This window comes from Ictidomys tridecemlineatus, chromosome 2 (assembly GCF_052094955.1).
Source record: "Ictidomys tridecemlineatus isolate mIctTri1 chromosome 2, mIctTri1.hap1, whole genome shotgun sequence".
In the NCBI taxonomy this organism is placed as follows: Eukaryota; Metazoa; Chordata; class Mammalia; order Rodentia; family Sciuridae; genus Ictidomys; species Ictidomys tridecemlineatus.
The window spans coordinates 228,778,916-228,791,371 of NC_135478.1; the positions used below are offsets into that span (position 1 = coordinate 228,778,916).

At 57.3% G+C, this 12,456-nt stretch overlaps 1 protein-coding gene and 1 long non-coding RNA gene across 21 annotated transcripts in view; one reads left to right on the top strand and one right to left on the bottom strand.

Moving 5' to 3' along the window:
* Positions 1 to 1,440, bottom strand: part of LOC144375507 (uncharacterized) — a 36,406-nt gene extending 34,966 nt beyond the window's left edge. For 9 of the 15 annotated variants that reach the window (XR_013435525.1, XR_013435531.1, XR_013435527.1 and 6 more), the window contains exon 1: positions 1,053 to 1,433. This is a non-coding gene — a long non-coding RNA (uncharacterized LOC144375507). Of the gene's footprint in view, positions 1 to 1,052 lie in introns of all 15 variants that reach the window. The other 6 variants (XR_013435530.1, XR_013435529.1, XR_013435537.1 and 3 more) reach the window with 4 other exon arrangements.
* Positions 1 to 12,456, top strand: part of Dpp6 (dipeptidyl peptidase like 6) — an 860,191-nt gene that overhangs the window by 799,912 nt on the left and 47,823 nt on the right. For all 6 annotated transcript variants that reach the window (XM_078040897.1, XM_078040899.1, XM_078040896.1 and 3 more), the window contains exons 17-18: positions 920 to 967; positions 10,167 to 10,265. In XM_078040897.1, coding sequence (XP_077897023.1) covers positions 920 to 967; positions 10,167 to 10,265 — 147 coding nt within the window. The remainder of the gene's footprint in view (positions 1 to 919; positions 968 to 10,166; positions 10,266 to 12,456) is intronic.

Sequence of the window (12,456 nt, forward strand, 5' to 3'; positions counted from 1 at the left end):
AGAGGAGAGTGGCAGAGAGGGTTAGAAAGGGCACCTGGCCTGCCGTCTGTGTGTGACAAAACTTCAGAGCCCCCCTCTTTTTCTCTGGACTCTCCTTTTGCTGAAGAGAATACAGAAATCACCTGCAGAGGAAGGTGCCCAGGAGCCACCATGTCCTGAACTGGCCTTTCCCCCAAGAGTGCGACAGACCTGGAGCTGGGAAGCTGCAAATGAAAGGGATCAAGGGGCCATCAAGGCGTGACACTGTCCCTGCAGCCTGCACCCAGCACCTTCGTGCACAGTGCTCGAGGGGCCCAGGGCCTGGAGCAGCTGCCTCCGGGGTCCAGCAGAGACAGACACCTTCTTCAGAAGGGTCTCCAGGAAGCCAGCACAGCGCTCTGGGCCTGGATAGCATGAATGAGGTCACACGTACAAAAACCCGACAAGATGCTGCGTGAAATGTCATTACAACAATCTAAACATTCACACAGATGCTCCTGGATGCATGATGAGATCATGTCCCTGTAAACTAATCCTAATTTAAAAATCTTAAAAGTGCAGAATTCATCCACTACCCCTCACCTAGCACCCATCCTAGCCCAGCACCTCCGTACTCTGCAGACTCTCCATCATCTGAGGGGGCTCTGGCTCCGTGCCACCTCCCAGCATCGCGAGGGAGGACCAGGAGGCACACTGCAGCACTGGAAGAGATTCAGATTCAAAGCGTAACTCCTGCCGCATGCTTGTGGCTCTGCACCACCATAAATTGAAAATCTTCAGTAGAGCCACACGGGCCTTCTGCGGCCCCTGTCGCGCGGAGCTGGGCTCCCCAGACTCCATAGTCTGCACATAGTAGGGAACGTCTGCTTGCTCCCCGTGCTCAGCTGAACTAATGATTTCTGTTCTGTCTCTCTCTGGCTCCCCGCCCTTCTCCATGCAGGTCCTGGAGTGCCCACTGTGACCGTGCACAACGCTACAGACAGGAAAAGTAAGTGCCTGTGTCTTAACGTCTCCCTGAGATTCTGCAGAAAGGAAGCCAGAAAGTCGGAGAGTCCAACCCCCAGGGTCCTCACCAGAGACAGCCCAGCCAGGTCCTGAAGTTCAGAACAGACCTTGCTGATCCAAAATGATGAAGGTGGAGTTGGCCCGGCCCAACCGTGGGCGCCCCAGCTCTTAGCTCCGGCGTGTGGCCTTAGAAGTGTTGAGGGGCTCCCAGAGGGCTGGGCCTGGAGGTCTGAGAGAGTCAGGAGGGAGGCCAAGGCTGCATGGATTGGAACATCCAGCCTCCAGGGACTTCTGACTGTCCTCCCCTGAGGCCCTGCCCTGGGACCAGGCTTGTGGGTGCCTGGAGGCCAGCCTGTCCTTGTGGGACTCTTGCTGAGGATGGGCCAAGGACTTAGACCTCAGGTGGCAAAGGGTGATCAGACCTCAGGGGCATGAGGCTCAGGCTGAACTGACTCAGCAGGGCACTTGCTAAAACTGGGCGGTGCAGGCTACTGGCAGGGCAGAGGCCAAGGTCCAGGTCCATGGAGAGGACTCAGAGGAGCATCAGGAGTGCCACCAAGCAGGGTGTCTCTGCCAATTCATGGGGCTTCCAGGGTCTGTGAGGAGCTCCTGGCCCTGTCCAGCTCTTGACCCCACTTTTCCTGACCCCAAGAAGGCCCTGCCTTTCTCCCCACCTCTGTCCTTCCCACGGAGCCCACAGTCAGTACCCAGCAGAAAGTCAGGCCCATAGCCAGTTTCTGGTTAAAACATCCAAAAGTGAGTAAAAGAGACGTGGGTAAGGAGACAGCACTTAGACAGCCATCTCAGAGAGGATGACAACCTGCCAAGTCAGTAAAGAACCTTGAGAAATCCAAGCGTCCGTGATGATAATACTGGAAATCAATTAGTGGGTTATGAGGCCATTTAGATGAGACGGGAAGTCAAAGGGGCATCAGGATGGAAGGGAGCAAGTGGGAGAAGGTGCTGCGAGGCCTTTCTCAGCCCAGAGGGCGTGGGCTTGGGGTGGAGGTGCACCTGCTTCCAGGCCTTTCCTCTAGCCTTCTGGAGGACGCTCGAGGGGCCTGGGAGGTTCGGGGGTCTGGGACACACCTCTAAGGGGTCAATGTCCCCGGGAGGACTCCAGAGGGATTTTCTGGGCTTCCCCACCCAGCCCACCTTCTCCCGCTGGTGGTGCAAGGCAGAGCCAGGGAAGCCCTCCCGGAGGCTGGCTGCAGAGTGGGCTGCAGCTGCACCCCAAAACCTGTCTTCTGTGGCTCCACCAGACACGCCCCTGTGACAGTGCTCTTGTAGATCTAGCTGTGATTTTCACTTTAAAAATCCAATCGTCGTCCACAGCGCCCACTGTGCATCTTGTCTCGGTAAGAACATGTGTGCCGTGCATTTTAAATATCTGTTAAGGGTCCGTGAGTCATTTCCTGACATTCTGTGGGTCTTTTCCTTTCCTCACAATTGATGGTCTGGTGAGATTTGAACAGGGTGGGTGGGTACCCCAACATACCTACCTTGCACTTTCCTAGCTTTGCGGGATGCTGCCCTGGGACCAGGGAGGACACAGGACCCTGTGAACTGACTTGTCACCCCCTGTGGCCCATTAATCATGTCCACTTTAAGTGTTCCTTCTGAAACCTGTGGCCTGGTACAAGACACCCACGCTCTCTAGGCTTTGGAACCTATGGCATCGCTCCTCCTGCCAGGGCCACTCACTGAAATGCTTTTACCTGCTTCTTTCAGGGGGTGGGGGTCCTCTTATTCATCTACGCAGGTCAAGGGTCGCCATAGCACCTACTTTTTGAGCCACTTTCCAGCCAGCTGTGGTCACTCCTTCAGGAGACCTGAAGCCCAGGGAGAGTCTGTGAGGAGTGGCCCTGGGGGTCAAGCCAGCCTAGTGTCCAAGGTCAGGTGTGGATGACAGTGCAGCCGACCTGTGCCTGGGATAGGTGTTGCCCTCACGGAGAAGCATTTATTTATTTCGTTTATATAAGTAAAGTTAGATGTGCAGGGTGGGGTGCGGTGCTCTGGAAGGGGGTTCACGTAAAAACTGCCCAGCTGCCCAGCGAGGGCAGTATAGGCATGCTCTTGAAACCCTTGTACATTTTATTAACCGGGAAACCAAACAATGGCTCCTTTTTACTTGTTGGGCTGCCGGGCTGCATGAACCAGTCCATCCAACCAGTACCCTCAGAAGAGAGCCTGGCTCTCAGCGGAGTTCCACAGTGGCGCTCCATAAACAGAGAGACATCTTCACGGAGCAGTGACTGTAGGCAGCTGAGCTGTCACTTTTACGACTGTGACTCTCGGAGGCAGAGAAAGGACCTGGTGGGATGAGAAGGAAGAAGCACTGTGCGCACAGACAAGGTTGGTGGGACACGCCAGCCTTCGTTCCTCTCGGCTTCACAGACAGAAGAGAAAGAAGAGTAGAATTCCCTCCAAACTTAACAGTGCCACAGCTGGGCTCTGTCTCAGCAAAGCCCTGATGAGCAAAGCCCTGGCGGCAGGGATGCCACACTGCAGTGTGCAGAGCCCTCTGAGCACAAGCGGAACTCCAACTGCTCAACGAGGAAGGAGAGAGAGTTGAAGAGAGGAGAGGAGCTAAGGAAGGAAGAGACAGCAAGAGGCCACTCGCAGGAGCTCCAGGGGCTGGACTTGGAGAAGACTATTTCGGTGTTGAGCTCCCCGTCCCTCGTTCCCCTCCTCTGCAGGTGCAGGGGCCAGTCCCAGTGCCGCCCTGGGGGGTGGCGGGACCTGTAGGTGGTCACTGGAGCAGGACACTAACCCTGGGGCCCCAGGTTGGCCCCCCACTTCCTTCTGCCTCACCTCAGGATCCCCACCTGCAGGAGCAGACCTGGGACCACCTGGAAGTGAGAACCGAGGGCTGCAGCCCCCGTGAAGCGCCAAACCCAGCACTCCGAGTTCCGGCCCCTGGTACCGTCTGGGTGGGGTGACTCCCATCTTGCCCAGCTGTGACGCCTGGTGGACAAATGCTCTGTTTTCATTTTGTCCGTCAAACTGGTCCCAGCGAGGAGGCCGGAGGCTGATGTGCTGGGCCTGCTCTCAGCAGCAGCCTCTTATCTGTGGGGTGGCTGGGCTGCAGCAGGGCCTCGTCACAGCCTCTGTGGCGGGTGAGCGCCCACAGCGGGGTTGGCGTCCACCTCAGGCGGGCCTCAGGAGGTCAGGTCAGTCACACTCCTTCATGACTGCAAAGCCACCGCAGGGACTCCAGGAGCAACAGGGAGGCGGACAGTGGGCAGCCACCCGCTCACCCCTGTGGCTCTGCACAAAGAATCCGTGGCGCCTGCACCATTGTCTGCACTCTCTGTCCCCGTGAATATCCAGTGAATGCTCCCCGTGGAGGGCCGAGACAGGAGAGGTCCCAGGGAGGGTGGCACGAGCTGCCGCCAGTGTCTGCACTCTCTGTCCCCGTGAATATCCAGTGAATGCTCCCTGTGGAGGGCCGAGACAGGGAAGGTCCCAGGGAGGGTGGCACAAGCTGCCGCCAGTGTCTGCAAGCACTCGTGCTGGCCTGGGGCTGTCTTCAGCTGGGCCACCTCAGCACATTCGTCCTCAGCATGGAACTCGGGTGAGGGTCCAAGTGCCCGCGGTGAGCAAGTCCTTTCCAACCCAGGCGGAGTGGCTCCAGCAGAGCCCGTCCTTCCAGTTGCAGGTGGAGCCTCCCTAATCCCCAAATCCCAAATCGCCAATGCTCCAGAGACATGAAGGTTTTGAGCACCAACAGGAAGACGCACACGGAGAATTCCGTGCTGACCTTGGTGCGGGGTCTCAGTCAGAGCACACGCCATCTGACGCAAATACCCTCGAAGGTTACCTGCCGGACGCCTGCACCAGGCCACCGTGAAACCGAATAGATTTGGTGTTCAGCCTTGGGTGCCACACATTTCAGGGAGGAATGCTCAACCAAGAGCCACCATCTGCTCAGCTGCCCAGACCTCAAGCCCCAGGAGCCCTGGCTTCCCGTCATTGTCACCAGGTGGCACAGGCCCAGTGTCCTCCACGGCTCCAAAACCGTTCCCAGTTCAGCCCAGCCCTGGTGAGGGTGCTGGGGCCGCGTGGCATGTGCCCTCACCCATTGGGATCCGACATGCAGAGCAGCAGGGCTCTGTCCTGGGTCGGGAAGCACCTCTGACCACCCTGAGGGGCTGAGCTGCAGAGAGCAGGGTCCAGGTGGCTGCAGCTGGACAGTGTGACAACGAGCAAGCTCCTGGACTGCAGAAGAAGCCACCACAGGGACAGCGAAGAGGACAGACACCATCAGGACCCACGTGCCCGACACCAGGGAGGCCCTGGAAGGCTGGGCTGTGCGCACCCTTGGGGCAGGTGGCTCTCGCCCCAGGCCTGCTGTGGAGGGGAAATCACTGTTGCAGAATGCCTGTCCTTTCTCCCTCTCCCACCCTGACCCTGAACCTCCCTGGGAATATTTGACTTTTTCCCCTTTAGAAAATCTTATCTACAAACAGAGCCTGCCGTGTTCACAGCTGTGACTCTGAATTATTTAAAGGCTGTTTCCTTAAGGATGTAATTATGGCTGGGCAAAGCACGTTCAGTTGGTGCCTGAGTATGCAAACAACCTGGGCGTGGGGTAGAAAGTCCTCACAAGCACGTCTAACACGTGCGTGTGACAGCTGGATCCTGGTGGCTCACGGTGCAGGACTCTTGCAGACACACAGAGGGATTCCTGGGTCGGTTCCACAGCTTCCGTGAGAAAGGTGCAGGGCCTGGGGTGATGTCAGGATGGTCCACGACAAGACCCACGGTGCCTAAACTCCAGGCCGCCTGGCCACCGAGCCCTGTGGCATGGAAGACCGTGCCCCGTGCCACTCTCCCTCAACCTCCCGGCCTCCTGCGTGCTTCCTGAGGGACGCCCACCAGGCTGTCAGGACGCTGCTCATGCCACCGCCTCTCTCAAGATGACAGGACATGCACCCAGCATGCAATCATGAAGGGCCCACGAGTGTTGCTAAGCAGCCTGGCTGCTGCCTGTAGGACCCGGAGTGACAGTCAGATCTGGGCACCATGTGTGGGTGGGTAGGAGGGCTGGGCACTGCCACGAGGAAGGGCTGCCAGGCCACTGCCCAGGGGAGAGATGAGGGCATGACCCACAGGTCAGCTGGTGGTGAACTGCTCTTTTCTGACCCTAGAGAAAGAGGGGAAAGGAGACTTAAGAGCCACCTTGTCCCTGCTCTCCAGGGAGAGGGTGACCTCTGCTGACCATGCAGAGTGTCTTGGAGTCTTCCTATGGTCTCTGCCGTCAAAACATGGCCCTTCCCTGGTCTGAGCAGAGAGGAATGGACAGGTCTTCCTGGTATCGCAGCAGCAGGCCAGTTGGATGCCTCCTGATGCCAGGCCTGTCCCCAAGAGAGGGGCCAAGGGCTTTCCAGCTTGTGGGCCAGCAGGGTGGAGTGGCCCGCCTAACCAGCCACAGGTGCTGTTCCTGAGGACAGGGGCAGACGCTCACAGGGTTTCCAAATGCAGAGCAAGGCCGACTCCAAGCCTGTGGCTCAAAATGCAGCCCAGGTGCCGGACTGAAGCCTGGTGTCCAGGTGCAGCTGTCGAGTTCCATCTGAGAACTAGAGTGTTCACATGCTTTAAGAAGCCGCGAGGTGGCCAAAGAAAGCCTCACTGCAAGGTGGCATTCAGGCGAGGACCCTTGCCAAGACTCACCCCATGCAGAGGAGGACCGAGTCAACAGTCCACAGAACACCTTGCCCATGAGTGCCCTCACACAGTGCCCACGGGTCCCCTCACACAACTCTGTGTTGTCACCCAAAGTTCTTCCTCATTGAAGAGCTTCATTTTCAGCATCTAGCGGAGACATTTTCATTTTTTTTCTATGTAGATGGACACAATATCTTTATTCATTTATTTTTATGTGGTGCCGAGGATCCAACCAGTTGCCCCTCACGTGCGAGGCAGGCACTCCACCCCTGAGCTGCTGCCCCAGCCCCAAGACATTTTCACTTCAAAACAAAACCACTGCGTGATCATGTGGCGTGTCAGTGTCCTCACGGTGAGATTCCTGCCGTCAGGCGTTTCCTGAAGCTCTACTTTACCAGTCAAACATTGTACATCCCTCCTTTGACTCCTCCTGCTGACACTTCCTTCCCACTGCTGGTCCCCAGAATTCTGTCCTGATGTCACATAGGCTTGAAGGTCTTTTAAACGTTTTTTAATTTTCCATGACCACGAGGCCCATTATTTCAGTCACCGGTGGTTCACATCAAAACCACGGAACACGCTGCACCTCGGTGGTTGTTAGGTATGAAAGGCAATGGTCGCTTTCATGTGTGGCTCTTCTTTGTCCCCTGCTGGCTCATGCACAATCGGGGGATTTTCCTAATTTCTAGAATAAGCAGAAACAACACGTTCCTATTCTCCGGCTTCTTTGCCAGTTGCTTCCTGTTTCATCGGCGCTCAGAACAGGTGAGAGGCTGTGCTCCTCTCCTCAAGCCGTCTCCTGGCCACGTGCAGGAACAGGCAGGCCGTCACCCTGAAGGCTGATTCTTGGTGATCTACGGGCATTTGGCCCAGTTAGATGCCCTGGCACTTTTATTAAAGCCGACTGTGTTGCCAGAGGGTGCCTGCCCATCACCGGGGCTTCTCTGCCAGCCTCAGTGGTCCAAGTCCTTTGTATGGAGCTCACCTGCCCACAAAAGGCACAGGGACAGGTGAGTGGCTCAGAGGCCTGCCTGTCCACCTGAGGCACGTGAGGCCAGGATGAAGGGACATGGGAAGAGGTGGTCCTGGAGGCCCCGTTCCTTCTCAGCACATTTGCTGACAGACACATGGCTGCGGAGGCCAGGGAACCAACCCAGGAACCCCTCTGTGTGTCTGCAAAAGTCCTGCTGACCCCTGGGTGCACACACACGGGCTTCCAGCAGGGAGAGGGACCATCAGGCCTGCGTGACCTCAGCTCAGCATCTTTGGTGGGCAACCTGGCATTGGGCCAATCACAGGTAGGGATCAAGCAAGCCCTCGAGGGGGTCCACACCCCTCAGAAGTACCTGCAGGGCCTCTTTCTCTACTCCAGGGCACACCAGAGGGGGCTGCAAGCCTTGCTGCTTGTGGGAAGCTCTCAGGGACTTGAGGAGCCTGCAGGTGGGCCAGTGTGACAGCCGCTGCACCACCCCCAGTGGGCACACTGTTGTCCAGGTGACTGTTGGTTTCCCTGGGATCTGGTCACCTCTTTTCCAGAACTGAGCACAGAGCCCAGGGCCATTTGGAAGTGTCCGGGAGCAGGCCGGGGCCGCGTGGGGGGGGGGGCAGCCCTGGTGAGCAGGCATCTGTCTCTGCGGGCTCACTGTGTCCAGATCTGATAATAGCTAATTCCACCCAATATTAGAGGGGCTCACATTTAATTAAGGAGTGGCCATTTGTGTGCTCCAGACTGGAGGTCCCCACTGCCCGGAGTCAAAGGAAGAGTCCTTCAGGGAATATGCCAATCTTTCCTCATTTCTCTGCAGGGCTCCTGCCCTCTTTGAATGCAATTATGGGAACAAATAAAATGGCTTAACTCAACTCCCCTGTGACACAGTCAGCTCTCTGCTGATAAAACCAGTTGTGTGGGCAATCATTAAATGAGAAATCTAATATTTAACTAAATTTAATAGTCTGTGGCTTTGGTGCTCTTCTGTGAAGGGTGGGATTTAATAGAGAGGAGCGAGCTATTCACATGCAGCTGTGCTGTCAGTGAGCCGGGAGAGCACCGAGCGCCCCACGTGAAGCCAGAACTCCCAGGCCCAGAGGCCAGTGACGGGCACTTGGCAGGTCCCCAGTAGCCCTGGGCAGGCCTCACTGAGGCCGCAAACATTACACACTGAGTAGGAAACTTCTGCTTCTGACCGGCCTGGGAGGTCGCAGAGTGATGCCAGGAACATTCGCCCAAAGGCACCAGTAAGGAAGAAGAGTGTACTTCCATGAACTGGGAGAGGGTTCTGGCCTTGCTCGTTTTGCAATGTAGTGACCCAGAGCAGGCCTGGCCACCAGGACACCTCTCCAGCCCAGGCCCTGCAGGTGCCCAGCTGCAAAAACTGGCTGAAAGCAACTGACTCACCTTCTAATTTGCTAATTGCACTAATCTTCATGAGCTCACATTTTTCTGTGGGCTCCACATTTGTACACCCCATGTCCCTCACCTGCTGCCCGTCTGAGCCACTCCTGTAGGCAGGCAGCGTGGTAAAGAGGTAAAGGTTCTCCCCAGGTCCTAGTGGACCTCCAGTGACCTGGACCTTTGAGATGAGCTGGTAAGATCCAAGCACTGGTCTGCAAATTGCCTGGATCTGGTCACATCAGAGAGCACAGCACTGATTGGGTAGTTAGTGTCTCAAGCACAGGAAGCCGTCTGTGAGCCCAGTGAACATTTGCTTTGCTTAGTGTTGTTGGAGTTAGGCGTGGAGCAGGGGTCGACCATCCGGCCTCAGCTTCCGTGACTCTTGCCACTCGACGTCTGAACACCAGGCGCCCCTGAGGACCTTGGGCTTTCTGGACACCAGGAGGACCTCTCAGTGTCTGGTGTCCCGTGGCAAAGCATTGCCCATGGAGCGTTACTGTCCATGTGTACAGTCATCCACTCTAGGGTCTCAAAGTCCAGATAGCTTTTTTTAGTCTTTATTTTTAAGTGGTGCGAGAATCGAGTGCCTCACGCCTGCCAGGCGAGTGCACCACCACTTGAGCCACAACCCCAGCCCCCAGATAGCTGTGTACTTAAGAAATCTGAAGTGATTTTGCAGGGAGAAAATTTAATGAAGACCACATTTCAGTGTCCACTGTCTTTCTTTCCCTGGCTACTTGGGCTACTGGGTTTCAACCATCTGTCCTAACAGATACATAATGCCCGTTTTCCAAAAGCTAACAGTCCTGAGATGAGTCAGACCAACTCTGCATGAGTAACAAATGCTCTGAGCACAGAATTCCAGGGGTGGAGGCAGCCTGCACAGTGGAGGGACCTGGCATCTGCCTAAGCTCCTGACTTCAGACCGAACTTCCAGCCATGGCTCTTGAGCAAGCTATTTAATGTCTCTCTTTCTTGGTCCATCCCATAGAAATGATAACTGTCACTCCAGCCCTGGCTGGGGAGCAGGAGGACGAGGAGAGGGCCCACGTGCACCCAGGTGTGCAGGTGTGCGGTGGAGGTCACCTGTCCCATGGCATGGTTGCCTTCTCTCTTGCAGAACTTTTTGACCTGGAGACGAATGAGCATGTCCAGAAGGCCATCAGTGACCGGCAGATGCCCAAGATCGAATACAGGAAGATCGAGATTGATGATTATAGTAAGTGCTCCTCTTTCCCCCCTCTAAAAAGGAGAGCTGGGGGCTGCTGTAGAACCACCCACCGTAGCAGTTGCTGCTGAGCGCAGGAGCCCGGGAGCCGTGCAGAGGCTACAGGCCTCGCCACCCACCCCACCCTCAGCTCACCGTGTCCACACCAAGGTGCTCACGGTGGTGACCAGCCCAAAGCCAGGCAGAGCACACGACTCCTCTCCTCGGGAGCCAGCAATTAAGGTGAAAACTCAAGTGAAATGCTGCCTTGGCAGGCCTCCCGGGAGACAGCCTCTCTGGAAGTCCCGCCTCCAGCTGTCTGAGGTCTTTGTGACTTTGGCCTCTTGCCTCTGGGGTCAACAGTGAGTTGACAAGGGGCTTCCCTGCCTCTGGAGGAATACAGATGACAGGTGTGGGAGGGGGGTACTGCCTGAGGAGCCCCTGTCGCCTGCCCATTGAGGACATTATCAGGAGCACTCCTCTGCACGAGGCACAGGGACCCCAGCGGAGGCTGGATGAGCCTGCAGCCCAAGGGGAGGCAAAGTTCTCATAGAGTCCTCTCACCTGCACGCAGCTGGCTCCCAGATCCACCCACCAGCCTTGAAGAACCCAGTGTAAGCTGCCCACTCCAAGCCTCCCTGCCTCCCCCGACTCTTCCCTCCCAGCACCCTGTGGCTTGTGGACTGTGCTCCACAACTTAGACCTCAAGCCTGCAGGTGGCCTTCAAGTCCTTCCCTCAGCTCCCACTCTCCCAGCGTCTCTGAGTTGTCCTCCCCTTTGGGGGAACGGTGACGGACAGCCACTGTCAGAGCAAAGCCTGGAGAGGAAGATCAGGTGACGGGCTCCTCAGAGGGAGTCAGCTGTGCTGAGGGGCAGGGAGAAGCTGCAGGCACCTGGCCTCGTAGCAGGTGCTCTGGGTCCACCCTGTCCCACTCAGAAGGTAGGACAGCAGCTTGTGGCCTGGCTCGGGGGGGGCCCTGAAGTGCGAGCAGATTCCTTGTGCTCCATGACCTAGAGAAGACCCAGGGCAGGGACCAAGGCCCACCCAGGGAAGCAATCACATGGACCACGCTGCCCGCCACAGCTCACCGTGGGGAGCAGGAAGCAGAGGCCATGCCTGTTCAGAGGAGGTGTGAGAAGGGACCCCGATGGTCATGGGACGACTCTGGGACATCAGACTGGCCCCTGCAGGGGGTGTTCAGTTGTGTAAGAAGTTGGAGTGCCACTTCAGTGGGAAGGAGTGCAGGGTGGGGGTGCTGCAGGGTGGGGCCTGCCTGGCCAAGCCACCCCACGGTGCATCCCCAGCTCACTCAGCCAAGCACCCGTGGCCTCTGTCCCAGTCACAGCTCACAGTGTGTGCAAGGTCTGTTGAGACCACCTAAACGTGGCCGGAAGGCACGTGGGCCACTGTCCTGCAGGAAGCTACGCCCACCTTCCAAAGTCCAACGAGTCTGTAAGTGTGATGTGCTGCAAGTCCCCCGCCACTGCAGAATCCAGAGTTACCCCTCGAAATGCCCCTCTGTGACTGCTCTGAGGAAGGACCCGAGAGGGGGGCCCTCAGGACAGAGAATTGAACACAGGAACACCGTTCGCAGAGGCTGGGACGACCAGCTTTGGCCAAGAAGTGTGTCTGCGCTGTGGGGTATCGTGTGGGCTCCCGGCCCCAGTGTCCCTGCCTCGCAGCCCAGCTCTCTCCCCTCCACTGCTGTCCCCACGCTTCCAGTCCTGATGCCTGGGGCACCAGCGTCACCCTCCTCTCAGGAAGTGCAGAGCCGGCCTTGAGGAGCCCATGCCAGCTCCCGCCTGCTGCCAGCGCCCCGGCACAGCTTTGCTTGAAAGTGGGCACCCGTGCAGGGAGGGGGCACTGCTGGGTGTTTGGGGACTGACGCCGCCCCTTAGGAGCAAGCACGTCCTCGGTGCTGTCCCTCCTGGCCTCTGTTTTGGGGGCCGTGGGAAGCCAGGCAGGCTGCAGGAAGGACCCCCCTGAAGGAGCCCAGCTAACTCCTTCCCCAGGTGTGCCCGCAGGTGCTGGGTGGCAACAGCAGCCCGCACCACGTTCTAGGGACAGGTGAATGACAAAGTCAGTGCCTGCCTCTCTGCCGGTCCCTGGATCACTGATCCAATTTGCAAGCCATTAACATTCAGCCGGGATCCATAATGAGAAGCTGTGTCAGAGCCAGGCTGCCCAGCCCGGGTGTGTCTG